Source organism: Barbus barbus (assembly GCF_936440315.1).
Source record: "Barbus barbus genome assembly, chromosome: 1".
Classification (NCBI taxonomy): domain Eukaryota; kingdom Metazoa; phylum Chordata; class Actinopteri; order Cypriniformes; family Cyprinidae; genus Barbus; species Barbus barbus.
In genome coordinates this window covers 8,465,469-8,487,726 of record NC_136729.1, presented here as the reverse complement: position 1 = coordinate 8,487,726, position 22,258 = coordinate 8,465,469, and the positions used below count along the sequence as shown (strand labels likewise).

Below are 22,258 nucleotides of genomic sequence, written 5' to 3'. Positions count from 1 at the left end.
TCATTATGATTGTGACTAACTGTAACTTAATGTGGAAAGAATGAATGCAAAACAACATCAGAACCGAGAGGAAGGTGAGGAAAAAAAATAGACGTGGTCGAATCTGGTCAATTATTGATATGCTGGGCAAAAAAGCGAAAATCATAGAATGGATGGTTTTAAGGTAAATGTTCAGAAAGATGGTTGAAAAGTGGAAACTTTCAGCAACTGGCCCTAAAACGCATCAAATAAAGTGTTGACTTCATAATGGAAAAGAGGGATTATGTATTGGCATGCAGAGGAATGAGTAGGGGGTGGAATGCAGCGTGTTGAAAAATAAATAGGGCATGACAGGGGGAAAAAGTGTGGAGCATGTGGAAGAATGAGAAAGACAGAGCAGAGCCGAGCAGGATACAGTCAGCTGGCTGCTTTCATGCTGGCTGCTTGTATCAACACTGTACTTGTCGTAGGACTGAATATTTGCGTTTGTGCACTCTTTAGACATTCACACGGGACACGTTCTTGCGTTCTGCCTGCGCTATTTTGCAATCATTGGTATATGTACACATGCGGCAGATAGATGTCTTTGGTTGTTTTTCAGCGTCTCCTGACATAAGCATGTCACATTAAGTTCAAAATACTTCAACTTGGGACACACAGCACATCATCTCAGTTTGGGGGCGCAGCAAATTAATTTGGTGGCATGATAAATATCCGCAGTTACTAAAATTTAACAATAACATGAATAATCGGTAACACTTTATTTTAGGGTCTCTTAGTTGCTTATTAGCATGCATATAACTAGAATATTAGCCATTTATTAATAGTAATTAAGGACATATTAATGCCTTATTCTACGTGACCTTATTCTACATCCCTAATACTCTACCCAATACATAAACTTAGCAACTACCTTACTAACTATTAATAAGCAGCAAATTAGGAATCTATTGAGGGAAAAGTCGAAGTTAATAGTTAATAAGTGTTCCCTATTCTAAAGTGTTACAGAATAATCTTTTCAAAACACACCTACAATGATTAGTAAGCACTGATATTAGAGTTATAAATTCTTTCTGTATGAATAGAATAAATATAGTATATAGCAAACAAGATGTATAAAAATAAATAAAATAATAATAAAAGAACTACAATATCTACAACCCTGACGAGAGATCCAACATACATACATACATATATATATATATATATATATATATATATATATATTAGGGGTGGAAATGGTTCAACTTTTTCACGGTTCGGTTTGTATCACGGTTTTAGAGTCACGGTTTCGGTACGGTTCGGTATGTTTAGGGAAAAACTATACTGTCAAATAAAAATAATCTAACTACAAGCAACAGCACAAATAAAAATACAATAGAGTAAAGATATAAATACAATAATCAGTGATTTTCAGGGGTTTTTTAGGTAGGTCTATAGCATTAGTTTTTAGGTACAGAATGCGCGCATCCATTAACAGAAACATACCTTAACCGAACCCTGTTAGTTATTTATAACAAACCATATACATGCGTTGTCAGATTTAAGTTGAGGACCTTTAAGTTTAAGGTCCTAGCGCGTGCTGAACCGTGTGTGGAGAACCGCATTTTTGCATTGCATTTTTTCCGCGAATATATATATATATATATATATGTAGGGAGATGTAATGGGTTCTCCCATTCTTTTGGGGGAGCTGTGTGTTGTTTTCTATTAGGGGAGTGAGCCCTTCTTTTCACTCACAGTTCTATTTTCATTGTGAAAGGTAAGGAGGGTTATCATGTTGCTTCACTATATCCATTAAAATGTATATAGTAGCCATCCATGTTATTAGGAGAAATATATTGTTGATGAGAGGTCGGTTTATGCGTATCAGACATTATTTTTGATAGGTTGTGTATTTCTGATATTATTGCACATTTCCTATGTTCCATGTGGCTGAGCATATTTTCATGTGCATTATATTATGTTTAAGGCCTACTTGTGTATTTTATGGTCTAATTCTCTCTATTTTGATTACATCCAGCATTTATCTTTGTCTGTCATATGCTGTAGTCTATCTTTCCTGTGTTTTAGTGAGTTTGTGAACGATGCGCTTACTATTAAGTTAGTTGCAGTCTCAACTTCATTATTTCCTGTTATAATTCATTATGTATTGTAATTTTGAGGTTATTTGAAATGAATACAGTTCTATTTTCATTGTGAAAGGCTGTCGCCATTCTGTTATGCTGTGAGAGAGACTGTGTGGAGAAAGGAGCCTAATAAAAGGAAGCTGCTCTGTTTGACTCAACGACTTGTCCTCCTCATTTACTCCTCACCTCAACACAACGCAGAGACATTTGGGGGAGCACACCGACGAAGAGGGTTACATACATACAGTGCCCTCCAAAAGTATTGGAACAGTAAAGACAAAATTGCTCTTTTGGCTGTGGAGTCAAGACATTTACAAATATGATTAAAAGATGAATATGAGACAAAACTACAGAATGGCACATTTTATTATTGGGTGATTCAACACATAGATGTTTTACCAGCTAAGAAGTTCAGCACTTTTAGAGTTTCATCCCTCATCTGATGTGAGCATAAGTATTGGAGCAGTTGCCTCACAGGTCTTTCTAAGTGATCAGCTGTGTCCTGTTGCATTAATTCTTCAGATATTAAAAGCAAGGAATGTGTTGTGTCAGTTATATCCATTACTTCTGTATTCTGAATCTTGCATTCGATGATGACACACACAAACCAGGATGAAGACGAGGGAGCTGACTGAGAGAAAAGTAAGCAATTTGGATGCTAAAAGAAAAGAAGTCAGTTAGAGCTCTAGCAAAAACAAAGGGCATGGAGAAATCAAGAGTTTGGAAACCACCAGCGACACCAGCAACCAACAACAACCTGATCGGCTGAGAAAACAACAGTAGTTGATGACAGACAAATCATAAAAGCTGTGAAAATGAATCCTAAAAGACGTGTCTGTAAAATCACCAACAACTTCCAGAAAGCTGGGGTGATGCTCTGACAATCTACTGTCCTCAGGAGACTTTGACACAGAATTACAGATGCTACACAGCAAGATGCAAACCTCTGACCAGCACCAAAAATAGAAAGGCAAGATTAGAGTTTGCAAAAAAGCACAAAGGTGAGCAATATCTACAACCCTGACGAGACAAAGGTGTGGATATATATATCCACATTATCAGAAAAGTCAGTGTCACTTTGAAAAATCATTTAATTTTTAACAACAATAATAAAATATATTGATTTTTGATGCTTATCAATGGCTCCAAGTAAAAGTATAGTACAGTATGGTATGGTATGGTATGGTATAGTATAGCATAGTGTAGTATAGTATAGTATGCTTTGTTTACGTCATTCACATTGCTTCATGAGATGATTATCTAAGAGCACATACCTTCCTCATTTGTTGTGCCTTTGTATTTTTTTCTGATTTTCAAACATGACCAAGCTTGAATATTTGCATACGTTTGCATCAAATTAAAGGCTGTAATGCTATGATTTATCTCCAAACTAGCTGGTTTGGTTAGAAATTAATATGGAGAAAATAAACAGGAAATATACTTCCAGAAGCAAAGCCACAAGAAGTGGGCAGTCACTCCTGCACTTCCTCTGCAGCCTCTATCAATAGCTGTGCCCATAGCACGGCATTGTTGTGGATTATTTATGTAGAATTCAGCACATATACGTCTTCTAAAGACACCAATCTCAGTTTACAACAATTAATTGAGTATTATGAAATGAAGGAATATGTTGTCACGATAACCCGAGTGTTTTGTGACTTAAACAGGAGCGTGCGAGCCATACTGCAGTTCTTCACTGTCTGATCACCTTATTTCATTACAGAACAGCGAGAAAACTATACAAACAATATAAGCATTAGAATTAGCCAAAGCTTAAAACATTAATTATGACTAAAGGCTGTACAGCAGGATTAAATTAAAGGTTTAGGGCAAACTTTTTGTATTAAACATAATGCACTCATTTGTTTCACGCACTGACTTTATGATGCAATCCTCTATAATTGCATCAAATTGAAGTGGTTCAAATAAAGAAATATTTCCAGGCCATAGACGATAATTAAAAATAAGTTTGATCATTCTAGTTATCATTCCAGTTATTCTCAGTGATTGCGTGCAACGACTGAATATCACTATACTGTGAACAAGAGCGGGAGGTTAATCACAGTGAATATAATTCAAAAACAAACAAAATAATATAAAAAAAATGTAATAAAATCAGTCTGAGTAGGCCTATTCCTCTGGCAGTAACTGTGTGCTCTTCATTAATCTGACTGGCAGCGCCGAGAGTCGCGTCGCTCAGATAGGCTAATGTTATAACTTAAAATGAAGCACGACATGATACATGGTCTGGAATCGGTATAAATACACAGTTTTAACATTGACGTTTATTGTGTCACTGTTCAGCTAAACTAAATTAGTTTAATTTTCTTCACAAAACTGCCGTCTGTCCATTGACAATAAAGCAGGCGGAAATTCCTTTACGTTACTAATCGGAGCCGGATGTGAAGACACGCGGACTGTGATAAAGGCCTATTATTGTACCTTCAGACTGTCACACCTCCTCAAGAAATATCTGCCCCATGAATATGCAAATGTCTTGTCATCAAATAATCTACTGCTTCTGTGGTTTAACTGCACTTGAGGATAGAAAATCTCATGACCTGCTTGTTTAACCAGATGACAAATATTTCAAACAATTATAAGATGAGGTTTCGGATGACTTTAATGTCATGCAATCCTGATAAAGCCTCAGTTAAGCATCGGTGGAAGATCATGATGCCCACTTACAGAGACCACCAAAAAGTGCTTGAGCCACACTTGAAAACAATCTGAATGCCATTATATTAGCAAAATAATAGCTTGTGAAATGCTTGTAGAAGTACACCCAGCCTCACTCAGTGGCCTTATTAATATGAATGATATGCTAATGCTTGTATTATGAGATTGTACATCCATAACACCTCATCCAAATGAGTCATAAACGAAAGCAGCCTGAAGTGATGAGAAAATATTTTACTTTTTTTTTTTTCTGGTCTCAGTGTTGTCCATCTCCATTGCCGACTATAATCAAACCTGTCGCAGCTCACAAGAAGATTTTTATACATATTTTAAATCTAATTTCGTTATATTTATGCATATTCTAACTTATAAAAAATTATGAAAAATACAAAATAAATATAGCATTAAATAACCAACATCAGAACAGTTAATGACAGCAAATATAATGCACACAAAATTGCTGAAACAAAATTAACTGTGACAGTAAAACTGTATACAATATTTATTCTAAATGGCCATTATCAACCAGTTCATTTAAGTAACACTTGATTCTGGGTCTATTTTTGGACATAATGCCACAAACTGTTTGGAAGAAAATAGGAAGACAGGCAACTCAAATTAACCATCAATGCGGTGTCATAAAAATGTGACACTTACTATGTGAGATGATAAAAAAAAAAAAAAAATTCAGCACACTGCAACACAAGGATCTGTGATATCCGTCTGATGCATGTGTAAACAAAAAACAAATTACAAACAATTACAAAATACTGCAGACAGAATGCAAAAACGCATGGTCTCTTTTTTTTTGCAACTATACTTAGAAGCTTTATCGATCATGAACGCACTTTCACACATGCATGACGATAACACCAAAGAAAACGTCAATCAATGGACTGATTCATACATTAATTACTTTATAACTCAAGACATTGACTGAAAAGCCTGACCGGAGATGGAAGAGCCAGCACTGATGGGAATCCTGAATAATCCGGGTCCATTATAATCAATGTGAGGTGATGATTAACTCCCAGAGTCAATTAGTTTAAAATAAAACCCAGATTTGCCTGAACAGGTTCACGCTGTGAGATGAACAACGTGCTGAAACAGACTGTTAAATTCAACCTGTTGAACTGAGAACAGATGACAATGACCCACATTAAAGGGCCCATACTGGTCAACCACTAAAAGCAATCTAGATTTTGGAAATTTAGGATGCAATCAGTTAATCAGTTAACGTTAATAATCTTCAGAGAGATGGACTTTTGCATGGTTCTGCAAATTTTTTTCACTGCGCCATAAAAGACAAAGGAATAGCTGTAATTAAAATGAGCTGAGCCCTGAAGATCTACGCATTGCTCAGTAATGTATTACAGAACTATTACAATTTTAAACAATACAGCTGCTATATTTCTCTAGGCCACATGCAATCTCTTGATGCTTTTTCTTTTGGTGACAGACTGCAGGATGTTGAGGGGACAATATCACTGTTGTTCTTGCAGAGAGCTGTATTTTCGGGGAACATTTGCTTGCATCATATTGCAGAGACTGGATATCATATACACACACACAACATATTCTATGCCATCAATGTTTTATCAGAACACAGATTTGCAAATGCAAAAAGGTGGTGAACTGCTAAACTTAAGATCAATCGCTGGCATTGGATCTCATTCATGAGCCAACCAAATTTATGTATGAATTGTTCATAAACCATTCTCATGTAAATTGTTGCATTAATCTATTGTTTTACAAAATATATACAAAAAATGTCATTCTGCTTGTGTTTCATTAATGAGACCCAATGGCAGTAATTACAAAACCAGTAATTCTTTCTCTACTTTGTTATGCTGTAAAAAAGTTTTATTAAGTAATTGAAAATTATTTTATTTCATTTTTAGTACATTTAAATTAAGTTTTAGGTATAATAACGGTATCATTTATAATGAATGTATACAGATAAACCATTTTTGATAAACATTTTATTTATGATTAGCATTGCTATAATCAATATTTATGCAATCACTGTTCAAGACAAACCACAGGAAGTGCACTGCAATCTTGCAATCATTTCTCAAGTCTGTCTATTGCTTCACCGTGAGCAAAGACTGGAAAGACTCAGGGCAAAATAACAGTTACTCTCTATGAACTGTATTATACTACAAAGGACATCCTTTGATTGAACGATTGCTTATGCTGTGAGAGGCTTGATTGGCCAATCGCAAGTGTGTTCAATACAAACCAATACTGAAGACTACATGGGAGGTAAGCCTGCTTCAGAAGGCCAAATTGAGCCTCCAGGCGATTTCAAGACCCCATCTACACCTAAGTACCACATACGACATTCAGCCTTTGATTGAAGAATAGAGTTGTTTTGCTTGTTCTTCATGGGGGATGGTGGAGAAGTAGGGCTGCACGATGGTTAAATTATTTTGTGATACATTTATCACATACATTAATGTACTCTCCACATTATGAAAACTGGTAAAACCTTCAAAAGCTTCTCTTAAAAGTGAAAACGGCAAAACTCCATTACTTCCAATAATTCCAAATTATGTTGATTTTTTTCTATTAAAACAACTAAAAAGACTTTGTATTGTATTGAATGTTTGCTTGCAGATTTAGTTGCAGTAAATTGCACAATCAGCCTTGAAACACTTTCATTTGATTAGAAAATCGCAATGGAGATCGCTAAACTCCATCTAATATGCTTGTCAGTGTTTTCAGCTCATCAGCACATTTTTGAAATGCAGTTGCCAGGTTGGAAAAACACGGTGGGGTGAAACATATACATTTAAGATAAAAGCTCCGATTGTGGGATTTTAACTCTTGATATTTTCAGTATAAATGATCACAATTAAATATGAATCAGTTAGCCTTGGGATTTGGTACATGAAACGTTGTTCACATACAATTTCCTTCCACAATGTGATGAATTTCCAAAGTAGAAATAGTAGATATTTTAAAGCCATGTCAGCAGCTGAGGCTATTTTCATAGCAAAAGCTGTTGTAGATTTTCTTCCAACTGAGTTGTAAAAAATGAAATAAATCATAATTAAATACAACAGAAAAATACACCATATAAAAAAATACACAAGGTGTTTTGACATTTCTAAGTGATATTTAAAAAACACATTTTCTGGAAAGATTTTATTAAACAAGTCCTTCTGAGATCTTACTAAATAAAATTGTTGTTTACGTGCATTAAAAGCATAGCAGTCCAATAAGACATGCTTTATATAAAAGGGGGTCTTGCAGAACATAAGTTGGACCTTCACTTTTCAAAAGAAACGCATGATATTTCCAAGCGAAACAGTATGGTGGGATTTGATTTTATCCATCTGAAATTAACTGGATTGTAAAAACTGGGCATTTCAGACAAGAATTTAGCCATGCGGGAAGTTTCTGAAAATAATATGTATATTAAAATTAAAAGGTCAAATTTGATTACCTGTTGACTTTTAAGGCACATTAGCATACATTAAAGATAAAAACAATATTTCGGTCCAGCAAATTAATTATCTGATCGGTCGCATCAGTTTTGATTAATGCAAGTAATCATTATGCCCATATCAACAGTTGTCTGCTTTCATTTTTAGCAGCAGTTTTGTGTGCATCTTATTTACAACTTATTTCCCCATATTATCAGTCTTCAGCCACCTTGCATACTAGATTATGGACATCGGCCACTGAAGATCCCATAATCAGTCGATAATCTGTTCAAAGACCGTTAAATCAACTAAACGACACATCAACAAAATTATCCTAAAACATGCTCTTTGTCCATATACAAAAACCTGCACTTAGTAATTAACAGCAATTTCCTCTCGCAGCGAGCATGCATTTGCTGGCCCCTTCAAACCACTGATGGGCTTCATCCAGCCTCGAAGATACAACCACAACCTCTCCATTAAGAATTAAAAGCCTCTGGTTCTGAACTTTACTCTCCTTTTCACACTGTGTGTGTGCAGTAGACATGAATATCTGCAATACTGCTGTCAAAACGCTCTAGTAATCCTGAGCACGAGTCATAAGACTTCTTCCGGCAATATACTCTAACTCACCACAATATAATGTAATTAATTGGGCATGTACCAGAAATGCAGGGTGTGCTCACATGCCTGCAGCAATGCAAAACAATTCCTTCATAAATGCACTGTTAGTTATGCAGGTTGTAATGGTATGACCTTAAAAATGACTCAAATGTAGCATGCTCACCAATATGTCCTAGCAAAATACAAATATTAATACATTCAACAAAACGTTACCAAGTTTAAATAGCCTTGGAAAAACTATGGCACTTTCTGTGTATGAGTATGGTGAATTTATGAATTATGAATGTCATATTCTATATGAAGTTTTATTAATGATCACCATAATAATGCAAGAATCTAATGTACTTACAAAAACACCATGTTAGTACCACTGTACATGTATATGTATATAAAACATGGTAATACCACGTACTTTGACAGTACTATGGCATCAAATGGAAAATCATAGGACTTTTTTGAGTAACATAACATATGTACAGAATGATTACCATATTCGCATACCTTGTTATACTCAAAATACTTCAAAGAATACCACAGTATATGCCCAGAAACATGGTAATTTTCGTTAATGCGATAACAATATTAACGGTATTCTATAGTTATTGCGTTGAACACAATCACAGACTGATGACAATACCATAGTACTGAATGTAACGTTACTGACGTGCCTCAAAGATTAGCAATAAATGTAACTTACCATATCCAAACAAAAACATGAGTGTTTTTTCATTAGCACATTAACTGTAGTAACTAACGTTACGCGTTTCTGGCGGAAACTGCGGTTACCATGGTAAATGTTCATCTGTGTCGCCAGTCCAGAGACTCACCTGTAGTATGAGCGCGTGTTCCCGAGACCTTCTTCTGCAAGGACTCACTTAAATCTCCCATCCTCCGCAAACACACACATACCCCGAACCGCAGAACCGACCTAGATCACGGTTCCGAGCCAGACACAGGTCTCAAAACAGCAAAAGTCCCGTTTGCATTCACAGACACATGAAGGAGTGAGGATGTGTTTAATAGCGGCTGTCCAGAGCCGGGGTTTATCTCATATCGATCGCCTCAATTGACATTCCGCCGTAACGTCACCGATATTTTCACGCCTTTCCAAGCGCGCGTCGCGTCTGAAGCCGCTCCATATTCCCTTCAAACCGCAGAAATATTCACGCACGCACGCACGCACGGATCTAACATTTATTCCGTGACAGTCCCTCTCCGCGTAGTAAGTCCAGACCCCGCACTGTCCTCCTCAGCAGCAGCAGCAGGTCCCAGTCAGATTGATTGATTTTTTCCCATTGAAGCAACGTCGATACGATTCTCCATTCCTGTTGCGCACACTGGACCCGGATCCCGCTTCCCGCCTGCGCTCCTGGCGTAGCTCACGTCACCCGTTGGCTGCAGTAAGAGGCGCTGCGCTATTGACGTACGACGCTGCGCTTTTCCGCTGCTTAGGAACCACTGGCACTCTGCTGGGATGGGCTTAGTGAATACAGAGGAGACTCCTCCGAAATAGTATGCTGGGCGTGGAACGACGTCATTTCCTGAATTTCTTAAGCCTTGGTAAGCAGCAGGGAGTGCCAATGGATGAGAAACAAATCAATTAATCAATACATACATTTATAAAGTAATATAGGCTATACTGTTAAGACAGATCATTTATATAGGCCTATACAGTATGTAATCTAGATAGATAGATAGATATAGCTTACATAAACATTATATCATGTTAGATACTTAATTTAAATACACTGTAAATAGATCTATACAAAATGTACTGTTAGATATTGACGACCGATGATCATTTATATAGATGATATCCAGATATTGAGAATCATGTTAATTTAAGGGCATGATCTGGCTCGTCAATGATATAAACAGGTTCATACCAAACAGTCTTTGAGGTGTGTAGGAATGTGACGTTACATGTCTTGATTGACATTACAATGCAAGTGAACTTGTAAAACATTTCTGCTCAGGTAAAACCTGCTCAGGCACTCCCCAAAAATGCATCTTCTGTTATGGTAAAGGAATGATTGCTCCGGGATAGTATCTGTCTGTGTTTGCTGCAGACTGTAGCACCTATATGACGTCAATGAAGTAAAATTACATAAAACAATGCAACAGCTATTACACCAGTTTGAGCCGAACGAAAGCACATGCACCCCAGCTGCACTGTGCCCCCCTGTTCTCACTGATGGAGTGGTACAGCCCAGTTCCTCTCCTCCTCCTCCTCCTCTTGCTGCTGTGTCCTCCATCACTCCATTTCCTTTGATTCTGTTTCTCCTTGAGGACGGATTCAGGCCTTCCTGCAGAGAAAATCTCTTGGTTTCTCATCCACTGTCTCTCTACCCTTCTTTGAAAAGAGAACGAGGTGAGCAAGGATTACAAGGCAACATCAAGAAGGTACGTTCCATCCATCATCATCTTTCCATCCATCCATCAGAACGGGAAGAGAATGTGACGTGTTGCTGTGGCCTGTGCAGCCATCATAACTGCATCACTACAGAAATCACATCCATCACATGCTTTATTAACTCATTTTCAGTCCGTCTTTCCAGGTTATGCATTCTCTGCACGGTTCTGCATGGCTTCAGTCCTTTTTGTTGTTATTGTGATTTTATTTTTAATGTAGAGTGCTCCCCTCCCCTCCACCGGTCTTGTATGACTCATGCAGATTCACAGGGATATTTCTGCATGCTGGAGATGAACTAGTTCATGTTTAATGCTTCAGAAACATCATTCATTGTGTTTGGTGGGTGCAAAAGGTCTGTAAGAGACATGACTGATGTTAAGAGTTACTTGTCACTTTTGTCCCACATACCCTAAAAAAAGAGCTTATACGCACAAAAGATGCATATGCTTTTTAAGGAAGCAACGATTAATGGTTGCTGCCCTTTGGCTGTCTTAATACAAGCAAATATAGCATGTGACAGTCAGTAGGCCACTGCATATATTGCTATATAGGTTATTGCTACATCAAGGTCAAAGACCTTCTGAAGGATCACATAACACTGAAGACTGGAGCAATGATGCTGAAAATTCATCTTTTCATCACAGGAATAAATTACTTTTTAAAATATATTAAAACAGAAAACTGTTATTTTAAATTGTAATAATATTTCACAATTTCACTGTTTTTACTGTATTTTTAATCACAAATGCAGCCTCGCAGGGCAAAAGAGACTTCCTTCAAAAAAATAACTGACCCAAACTTTTGAACGGTTGTGCACATAGAGAAATTTAAAACCTCAATCTCTCCTTTTTCTTTATATTTGTTTTCCTAAAAGAAAGCCCATAGAAAACCTGCCAGATTCCTCAACCCCTTGATCTCATGGAAGCAAAAGCCAAGGGAGCGTCGAAGTCTGCATCCAAAGCAGAGAAGAAGGAGGCAGCGCCACCGCCAAAACCAGACCCTGTCTCTGCTGAACCTGCAGAACCTGAGAAGCCGGTGGAAGATGGAGCGACCAACCAACAGGGGGCGGCGGAGTCCGCAGGAAGTAGCTGTGAAACCTTAGAAAATTTGAAGCCTTTCCTGATTGGAGGAGCTGTCATCGCCCTTGGAGCTGTATTGGTGGGCGTAATCTTATTAGCCAAGAAAAACTGACCCAAGGCCTATGATTGGTTGTTAAACTGTGGGGTTGATTAGTTCAGAGACTATTAACGTTTATATAAAGGGGTGGGGAGTCACTAGCGGGGTTAACATATGTCCTGAACATGTGCTGGCCAGGATTTCCAAATTGCCAAAAATGTCACACCTGCTGAAAGCAATGACTGAAAAGTAGCAGGCATTGTACATAATCGACCAATCATGGCACACGAGAAGGTGGGATCTACAGAGAACGGCCAAAGCAATGCAAATTCACAAAGATACAATGTATGAAGACTATAGAGATTGCTTCAATAGGAAAACAAAGTCAAAAGGAAATCCTGACCAGGACATGTGCTGGAAAATGAGTAGGCTACGTATGGCCACTCTACACACTAGGCGTCTTAATTTTATGCTGTACTTTAATTTGTGCTTGTGGTGACGTTCCTGCCAGCTATTAAAGCAAGCTAGAGATGCATTTAGGCCAAACACTTTTCATATAACATTCAACTTAGTTGTAGCCAGTGCACATTTACACCAAAACTTTCATCCTAGTCACTCTGCCTGCCGCTCAAAAACACCCTCATCCACGCCATAATGTTGAGATTAAACCAATTATCCAAAAATATTTCAGTTTTTCAATCCATAACTGCCAACTGTACGATACAATAACGTTAAGATGCATGATTCAAGGTTAAAAAAATTATAGAAATTAAATGCCATTTATGTCTTGATACCAATAAAAGCAATTGGTTTCATACTTAAATGTTTGCGCAAATCCATATGTACATATCATGCCACTGACATCTATTACAATTAGGCCTGTATTGTTGAGAGAAGGTGTAGAAATGTAAAGAAAATCTCAGTTAATTCAAATATTATATGGGTTCATTTTCTATAAGTCATTCAATAATTCAATAATCTTGCCTGTGAATCGCATACTGTAGACCATCTGTGCCATTTCAAAATCTTAGTTTCTTGTTTGAACGATGTTGACGATTTTCTGAAGTGGGCCAATGGAAATAGATGCGTGATGCAACATAGATGCAACGTAGATTATGACGGCTCTCGGCTAAAAGCTTCAATTTCGCAGTTACACTATGATGAGCGCTACACACAACAGAAACAATCCCTAAATGCATGCAGACACAAACAATATACACTCACCTCACATAACATACTGTTACAGAAAATGACATTTTCTTTAAAGTGCGTATATAATGCAATAATTCAAATAGAACTCTGTATTTAAAAGAAAGAAGACTGTGTATTAGTTGTGATACTGAGGGTAATGATGTGGATGATAATGCGGCAACATGGTGGTTGTCTTGGTGGTGATGATGATGATGAGTGATTATGATTTTATTTGTTTGTTCTAATGAAGTTTACCTGTTTAATGTGGCCCCTTTCCTCCTGCCATATGTATTTATGTTGCACACAACCTCGCCTGCTGCCTTTCTGCTGTGCCTCGTGTGAATTAAAACAAGATGGCTCCCTTGTGACTTGATGACATATTAAAGGACAATGAACCATAATTTTCCCAGACTCAGTGTGGTTTTTCTCTTGTTATTTTTGGATAGAATTCAATACTTGAAGATTGTTTTTTTTTATACTTGTGACAGATATCTTTGCTATTTTTCATTTTATCTATTTACTAAATGAAGCACAGTCACTATTAACAATGAATTAGTAAATCTGGTAATATAGACAGTCATCTATCACTTGAGAAAGGAAGAACAACAATAAAAACTTACAGCTCATACGTTCTGGATGAGCTGCAGCTGTCTAATGGTCTTCTTGGGAAGGCCGGTGAGGAGACCATTACAGTAATCCACCCTGCTGGTGATAAAGGCATGGACAAGTTTCTCCAAGTCTTGACTGGAAACAAAACATCTAATTCTTGCAATGTTTTTGAGATGATAGTATGCTGATTTAGTTACTGCTTTGACATGACTACTGAAACTAAGGTCTGTCTCCAGAATCACCCCAAGATTTCTGACTTGATTTTTAGTTGTTTGACCCCTAGAGTCAAAATGATAAATAAATAATAAATGATTTCTATAGCTGTGTTTGATAGTCTTGCTACAATCCTACAAAAAAAAAAAAAAAAAAATGTATTTACTGAATTTTACATTATTACTGAATCATCTGCTTTTTAAAGTCATGAAATAAATTGCGATTATTTTATTCTAGCCCTAGTTTTTAAAAAATATTCCATTCCATCAACAACCTTAGTTTTTAACAGTACGAAAAAATAATAAAATAATATAAGAATAAATCTCTCTGACTAAACACCTTATTTATTTAGAATTTTCCATCGAAGGTTTTAACATATTGATCATAAAAACCGCTGATGTAGAGAAAGTGTCTGGCTAAAAGAAGCTACAAAAAACTTAAATATAAAACACAATTTTATTTTTATTTGTGATGTTACAGAGATGTGGTGACTTTAATTTACACTAATTATTTGAGTTTGACAGAATTTTCTCATTTTGCTCATTTCAGAAGCGCGCGGATCTCTTCTCTCGACCGTGTTTCCGCTCGTGCGTATTTCACAAACGCAAAGCGGAAGTTACGCAGATGTAATGCGTTTGTTGTAAGCGCGCAAGAGGAACGTGCGTAGCGTGCGAGATTGTTTTGGTAATGTATCTTACATTTTTTTGACATCTTCCATAATAATAACCGGTTCTAATTGCAAAAGTTTATCTATGGATTCTTAACTAAGGATAATATCTTGAGCTGAACGGCTCTATTACACATTGTATGTAGTGTTACTGTAAATCTCTAGGCATCATATATATATATATATATCTACAACTATTATTGAGTTTTGTGTCGTTTTCATCTATCTATCTATCTATCTATCTATCTATCTATCTATCTATCTATCTATCTATCTATCTATCTATCTATCTATCTATCTATCTATCTATCTATCTATCTATCTATCTATCTATCTATCTATCATCTGTATTTCCATCCATCCATCTATATTTCCATCATCTGTATTTCCATCATCTGTATTTCCATCCATCCATCTATATTTCCATCATCTGTATTTCCATTCATCTTAGGGCATATTTTTGCAGAGTAAAACCTCATAAGCCATCGTGAGAACCTCAATCTGTTTGTTGAGAGACATATCGCAGACACTTTTAAACACTAATGCATATGCTTATATTAATGAATTGATTTAGTAAAAAAAGCATTGCTTATATTAATTCAAAAGCTTGGTACCTGACATACAAATGAACAAAATGCATACAAATGACATAAAAAATAAATAAAAAAAAGTCCAGCAATCTCTAGTAAATTATTTGTTTTAAATCCTTCCCTGGTTTCACAGAGAAGGCTGAAGCCTAGTCCCAGACTAAAATGCAATTCTGAGCTGTTTCAAGTGAAAGAAACATGCACTGACAGATCTTAAAATAAATCAGTGCTTTTGTTTTGTCTCAAGATGCACACCAGTAATGTTTTTTCTAAGGCATGTTAAGTAAAATTACTTAAATGTCCTAAACTGAACTATGGCCTAATCCTGGCTTAGTCTAAACCCTGTCTGTGAAACCAGGCCTTTATCTGATAATTATGAATGATTGGAATAATCTAGTCAAAAACAGGTTAACCATTAGTTTAGTAATAAACGCTGACTTTTTCTTTGATTCAGGTCTCTCGTCCTTCACCATGATCATCCCCATTCGCTGCTTCACTTGTGGGAAGATTGTTGGGAACAAATGGGAGGCGTATTTAGGTCTTCTTCAAGCAGAGTATACAGAAGGGTGAGTTCATGACATTTCCATGTAGGTTTGATTTCTCTGCGTGATAACAGTGGTGTTGGACTGTTCATCTCACTCTGCTGGTTTTCACAGTGATGCTCTTGACGCTCTGGGTTTGAAGAGATACTGCTGTCGCCGGATGCTTCTGGCTCACGTGGATCTCATTGAGAAGCTGTTGAATTATGCACCACTGGAGAAATAAGGAGCTTTCTGTGAAATTGAAGATGCACATCCCACTCAACCTCATATTTTCAAAGACTTGATCCTAATGGAAGAAATACAGGCACGGACATGTCTGGTTCATTAGACTATATCTGAAGCAAGCTTATGATGTTGAATTTTTGTTTATTAGCATTTTGTTAAATACAGATTGAAATGTATCTGTTGTGTGGTTCATTACATTTTTTTTTTAAATATTACAATAGAGGGGCAAGTAAATCCTGGACATATTATTTGCTTCTCTTCACCTGTCTTCAACTAGTGTTATAAAAACACTGAGGAAATCCAGCGTGTGCTTCTGCATCATTGACTCTACCCTCTTAGTTAGTGTGCATGTTTTTTGTACAAAAATACCCCCAACCTTAGCTCAAAAATGCAAAATCTCGTTATTCACCCTTATTTTCTAAATTTGTCTGCTGTCTTTTTTGTCTGTAGAACACAAAAGATTTTTTTTTTTACACTATATAACAGTGATTCATATTGACACATCTGTTATGTGTTTGAATGACAACAAAAGTAGAGAACAGAGTGCAATTTAAGTGATTTTAATCTTACCATGTTACCTCCGAAATCTCATTTAAAAGTACTTGCCATCACATGGTTATCATTATTAACAAAAACTATTAAAAACATTCTTGTTAATTCAAAGCTGAAAACAAGATATAAATATTAGATGAAAAAATTTAAATAAAAATGATAAATGTTGCCTTGCCAAGAAACTGACGTGCTTAGGTTGACGCACTAAAATGAAACGGGAAATAAAACCCAAAACGTAAATAACAAATTAATTTTATTTACCAAAATAGTAATATTTAAAGTATTAAAATGTAAAAATATTAAGATAAAATCTAATTTCTAATATATAAAAATAATACTAAAGTAACTGCTACATGTGTAAATATATTTTGCAGATTTAAGTCATTACGACCTGTGTAATTTGTATTTTGGGGACAAATTAAACTAAGGCGTAAAAATATTAGTTTTAGGCTTTGGAATGTAATTTGAGTTTATTTTCAGACATTGAATAGGTTTTATGCTTATTTTTATAATTATAATTTCTATAATTATTATTTTGCGTATAATAAACGTAAAGCAAAGAGGATTAATATGGGATTAGTGTACGTAATTAGTATCACTGTCTCCTTAAAAAATGGATATAACGCTGAAAACCTCCATCCGCTCGCACAAGAGCCCACTGAAATACATTCTCCTGGAAACAAAGACTAGTTTTATTAGACTTAACCTTCATTAAACTCACGCGTGTCAGCCCAGAGGTCAAGGACAAACTCGAAGGTTAAAATACACACCTGTTACGTCTGCACGACATAGAAACAAAGAGCTATTCAAAGCTATATTCAAATAAGAAAGAGATATCGACCTTACCAACATGGCGCCCGCTGTACGGCGTTTCCTGCTTTGATTGTGAAACCGTTGCATAAACTCTCCTTCAAAATAAAAAACAGTCAGCCACACATCACTGAAAATACTCCACGATAGCATGTTTTCAGCAACTATCGCACGAAAGGTACGTTTGCATGCTTTGCATTCATATGTGGCGACAAGATCACATTTGACCTCATGTCTGAAGTGAGATAACAAGGTCCTCTTTCTGCAGCCCATCATACTAATATCATATAGATAACCTATAACATCAAAATAAACGCAGGGGTTTGTAAAAGCTGTTTAGTTGGATTTTTACCCCGTTGTCTTATTTTGACTGAGCAAGGGCAGGTGACGTTTACTGTAGGCTACACAAGACTAATTTTACTCTTTTTTTAATACTAGTTTACATAATTCCTTTTTTTTAGAAGACAATGCCTTGAGCAGGTATTTTGACTTGTTTATTAATATCTAATGTTACAGATTATTCCCCTCTTGAGACCTCATTTTGTACATATATAGTATACACACACGCACACACACACACACGTTAGTTTTTGTGGTTTATGGGGACTCTCCATAGGCGTAATGGTTTTTATACTGAACAAACTGTGTGTGCTATTGCCCTACACCAACCCTACACCTAAACTTAGCTCTCACAGGAGACTTTGTGCATTTTTAGATTTTCAAAAAAACACCATTTAGTATGTTTTTTAAGCCTTTTGAATTACGGGGACATAGGCAGTGTCCTCATAAACCACCTTCATATTGTAATACCTCTGTCATACCCATGTCATTATACAAATTTGTGTCCTCATACACCACATAAACATGCACACACACACACACACACACACACACACACACATATATGTAAACAAACCAGGGTTATTATATTTAACCGAAGCTATATATTCCCAGGTCATTCATTCTGTTTGCCGGGCATCACTGTGTCCATCTGTCAGCACAGTGATTTCTCGGGGATACCGCGGTGATGCCCCAGAACCGACTATCATTGAGATCCCTCTGCCTCCATGGCAGGAGAGGACAGGAGAATCCCTGGAGATCAAGAAGAAGAGACTCCTGTACGAGAGCCGCAAGAGAGGCATGCTGGAGAACTGCATCCTTCTGAGGTCAGCAGGCCAAGAACACATCTAGATAAATACCACCGACTCAACAGACAACTAAACTTATTCTAGTCTTGGCAACAACATATAATATTGTCTAAGTGTATCTAAGTATGTTCAGGATGAATTCTAATGAGCTGTATACACGGAATACTATTTACAAATATAGTCATTCTATTCCATATCAGGGTTAACTAAAATATTATATATATATATATATATATATTATACTCTCTCTCTCTCTCTCTCTCTCTCTCTCGCTATATATATATATATATATATATATTTATATAATATAATAAAATAATATTTTAGTTAACTCTGATATGGAATAGAATGACTATATTTGTAAATAGTATTCCGTGTATACAGCTCATTAGAATATTATGTATCTTGATGTATGAAAATAACTAAATTGGAAATAAAAATGAACAGAAACTATATACATATTAAAAACAAAAACTATTAAAAATGACAAGCACACAACAAAATTACTAAAATTAAAATGAAAACAGAGGATAAAAAAACTAAACAAATAATTAAAAATATTAATAAAGACTATAACAGTTTCTCAGTGATAAAGAAAACATAAATGAAAAAGATATAATATGAAAAATAAAATAATACTGTTCCATATTGATTATTATGGGAAAACTTTACAATAAGGTTCCATTTGTTAACATTGGTTAATGGATTAACATTTACCAACAATAAGCATTTGTTACAGTATTTATCTATTAATCTTTGTTGAGATTAGTTCATGTCTATTAAATAATATTAACAAATACAACTTTTGATTGTAATAATGTAAAGTAAATGTATTTTTCATTGTTAGTTCATGTTAACTAATAGTTAGCTAATGTTAACAAATGAAACTTACTACTCTAAGACTTTTAGTTTTTTTGTTTGTTACCAGCTTGTTTGCTAAGCAGTACCTGAACACAATGAGTGAATCTCAGTGAAAGCAGTATGAAAGAATCATCAATGAACCCAGCAACGACTGGGACATCTACTACTGGGCAACAGGTATGTGTGAACAGACAAACTAAACAGATAGAAGAGAAGAACAATGGTGCACAGCTCAGGCATTCAGCTGAAATCTAAATCCAAGAGTTTGTCTTGATTTTATCCATTGATTTTTTTCTTTGTGAATAACATGCACTGGTTTATCACTTCCAGTAAGACCAGGAATGTGTTTCTAAATGAGGTCTCAGGCTCAGCCGTCACCTGATGTGTACCAGGGCGAGGTGATGGACATGCTCAAAGAGTTTGCCAAGAACAAGGACATGGAGCAGCGTCTAGATGCCCCTAATCTGGAATATCTGGACAAGAGCAGTTAAAACTCGCCCTTCTGCCAGAGGCTGTCTTAGAGAAGCTCATACGAACACATCTTATTTAAGAGGACAGACACCTGAGACCTATTCAGAGGCATGCTAAAGGTACCTGGGATTAAATATTACATTAGTGACTATAAAATGCACATCATATATTGGACAGTTTGCATGTACACATAAATAAAAATTTATGTCGTCATAAAAAGCTGATCATTTGATTCATGTTAATATATACTTTAAATAAACTTACATTTTCTACACATGTATAAAATAAGTTTATTTAAAATGCCTATATATGTGTGTGTACACAATTCATTTTAAATAGAATTATTGATATATAATGTAAAGTGATCAACTACAGTGGGGCAAATAAGTATTTGATACACTGCTGATTTTTCAAGTTTTCCCACTTACAAAGAATGGAGAGATCGGTAATTTTCATCGTAGGTACACCTCAACTGTGAGAGACAGAATATTAAAAAATCCAGAAAAACACATTGTATGATTTTTGAATAATTAATTTCCATTTTATTGCATGAAATAAGTATTTGATCACCTACCAACCAGCAAGAATTCTGGCTCTCACAGACCTGTTAGTTTGTCTTTAAGAAGCCCTCCTATCCTCCACTCATTACCTGTATTAATTGCACCTGTTTGAACCCGTTACCTGTACAAAAGACACCTGTTCACACACTCAATCAATCAGACTCCAACCGCTCCACTATGGGCAAGACCAAAGAGCTGTCTAAGGATACTAGGGAAAAAATTGTAGACCTGCACAAGGCTGGGATGGGCTACAGGACAATAGGTAAACAGCTTGATCTCGCCTCGTGGAGTATCAATGATCCTGAGAAAGGTGAGAGATCAGCCTAGAACTACACGGGAGGACCTGGTCAATGACCTGAAGAGAGCTGGGACACAGTCTCAACGGTTAACATTAGTAACACTACACCGTCATGGATTAAAATCCTGCAGCGCGCGCAAGGTCCCCCTGCTCAAGCCAGCACATGTCCAGGCCCGTCTGAAGTTTGCCAAAGACCATCTGGATGATCCAGAGGAGGCATGGGAGAAGGTCATGTGGTCAGATGAGACCAAAATAGAACTTTTTGGTATAAACTCCACATTTATAAGATTTTTAAACAAAATGAACAACTTGATTTATTTTCACACAAAATCTGTTGCTCCATTAATGTTCAATAAAACGTATATATTTTTTCAGCAATTATACATTTTAGGTGCAGTGAATAGCACATGTGTGTGTGTGTGTGTGTGTGTGTGTGTGTGTGTGTGTGTGTGTGTGTGTGTGTGTATGTATATATATATATATATATATATATATATATATATTCTGCAATTTTGAATAAACACTGTAAAAGTGACTGTGATGTGAAACTATCAGTTGTATTAAAGTTTGTCCTAATCTGACTGGTATTTGTTTCAATGCATTTATAACAACCACAGGAAGAGTATTTTTAAAGATTATTGTCAACTTAATATATTATTCCTGTTTGCCTTTTTCATTTGACATGGAAGTGAAGTTGCGTGTAGTTCATTTGATAAAAGGTTTTTACAGTACTTTGCTACAGGCACTGAAAATTTCACAGCGTGAATCATGTTATTTTCTTAAGCTCAGTTGACAACAGACTGGGGTGTATTCTAAACTAATGCACAAGGTTGTGCTAATGCACCATTGAGGTTTGATATCACAGAACAGACTGATTGCCTCTATGTAGTTATAATTGAAAATAATTGACATTGATTTGTCCATACAACCCTGGGCCTTGAATTCAAGATTTAAAAGGACTTTATGCACAAAAGAGACCTGATGAGATCTGAAAAGGTCACTTCAGACAAGAATATGGTTGTTGCTGGGCAAAAAAAAATTCTCAATTTTTTTTTTGACATTTGTCACATTTAAAAATGTTTGTATTTCATTGCATTTTGTTGGCATGCAGATAGATAGATGGATAGATAGATAGATACAGTTGAAGTCAAAA

The 22,258-nt window shown here is 36.0% G+C and overlaps 3 protein-coding genes across 5 annotated transcripts in view; 2 read left to right on the top strand and 1 right to left on the bottom strand.

The window, feature by feature from the left end:
- LOC306858792 (diacylglycerol lipase-alpha-like) overlaps nt 1–10,239 on the bottom strand; it is a 117,414-nt gene extending 107,175 nt beyond the window's left edge. For 2 of the 3 annotated variants that reach the window (XM_079399517.1, XM_079399518.1), the window contains exon 1: nt 9,670–10,213. The gene's annotated coding sequence lies outside the window, so the exon portion shown is untranslated. Of the gene's footprint in view, nt 1–9,669 lie in introns of all 3 variants that reach the window. The other variant, XM_079399516.1, reaches the window with a different exon arrangement.
- Nucleotides 10,240–14,993: 4,754 nt separating this feature from the next.
- On the top strand, nt 14,994–16,581 carry LOC306843627 (DNA-directed RNA polymerases I, II, and III subunit RPABC5). The gene is made up of 3 exons (XM_079375206.1): nt 14,994–15,068; nt 16,093–16,204; nt 16,295–16,581. Exons 2-3 carry the CDS (start codon nt 16,110–16,112, stop codon nt 16,401–16,403), a joined length of 204 nt encoding a protein of 67 aa, XP_079231332.1. The 5' UTR covers nt 14,994–15,068; nt 16,093–16,109; the 3' UTR covers nt 16,404–16,581.
- Nucleotides 16,582–17,614: 1,033 nt separating this feature from the next.
- On the top strand, nt 17,615–21,685 carry LOC306871381 (succinate dehydrogenase assembly factor 2, mitochondrial-like). The gene is made up of 4 exons (XM_079419247.1): nt 17,615–17,945; nt 18,722–18,933; nt 19,844–19,953; nt 20,107–21,685. Exons 1-3 carry the CDS (start codon nt 17,919–17,921, stop codon nt 19,887–19,889), a joined length of 285 nt encoding a protein of 94 aa, XP_079275373.1. The 5' UTR covers nt 17,615–17,918; the 3' UTR covers nt 19,890–19,953; nt 20,107–21,685.
- Nucleotides 21,686–22,258: the final 573 nt, after the last annotated feature.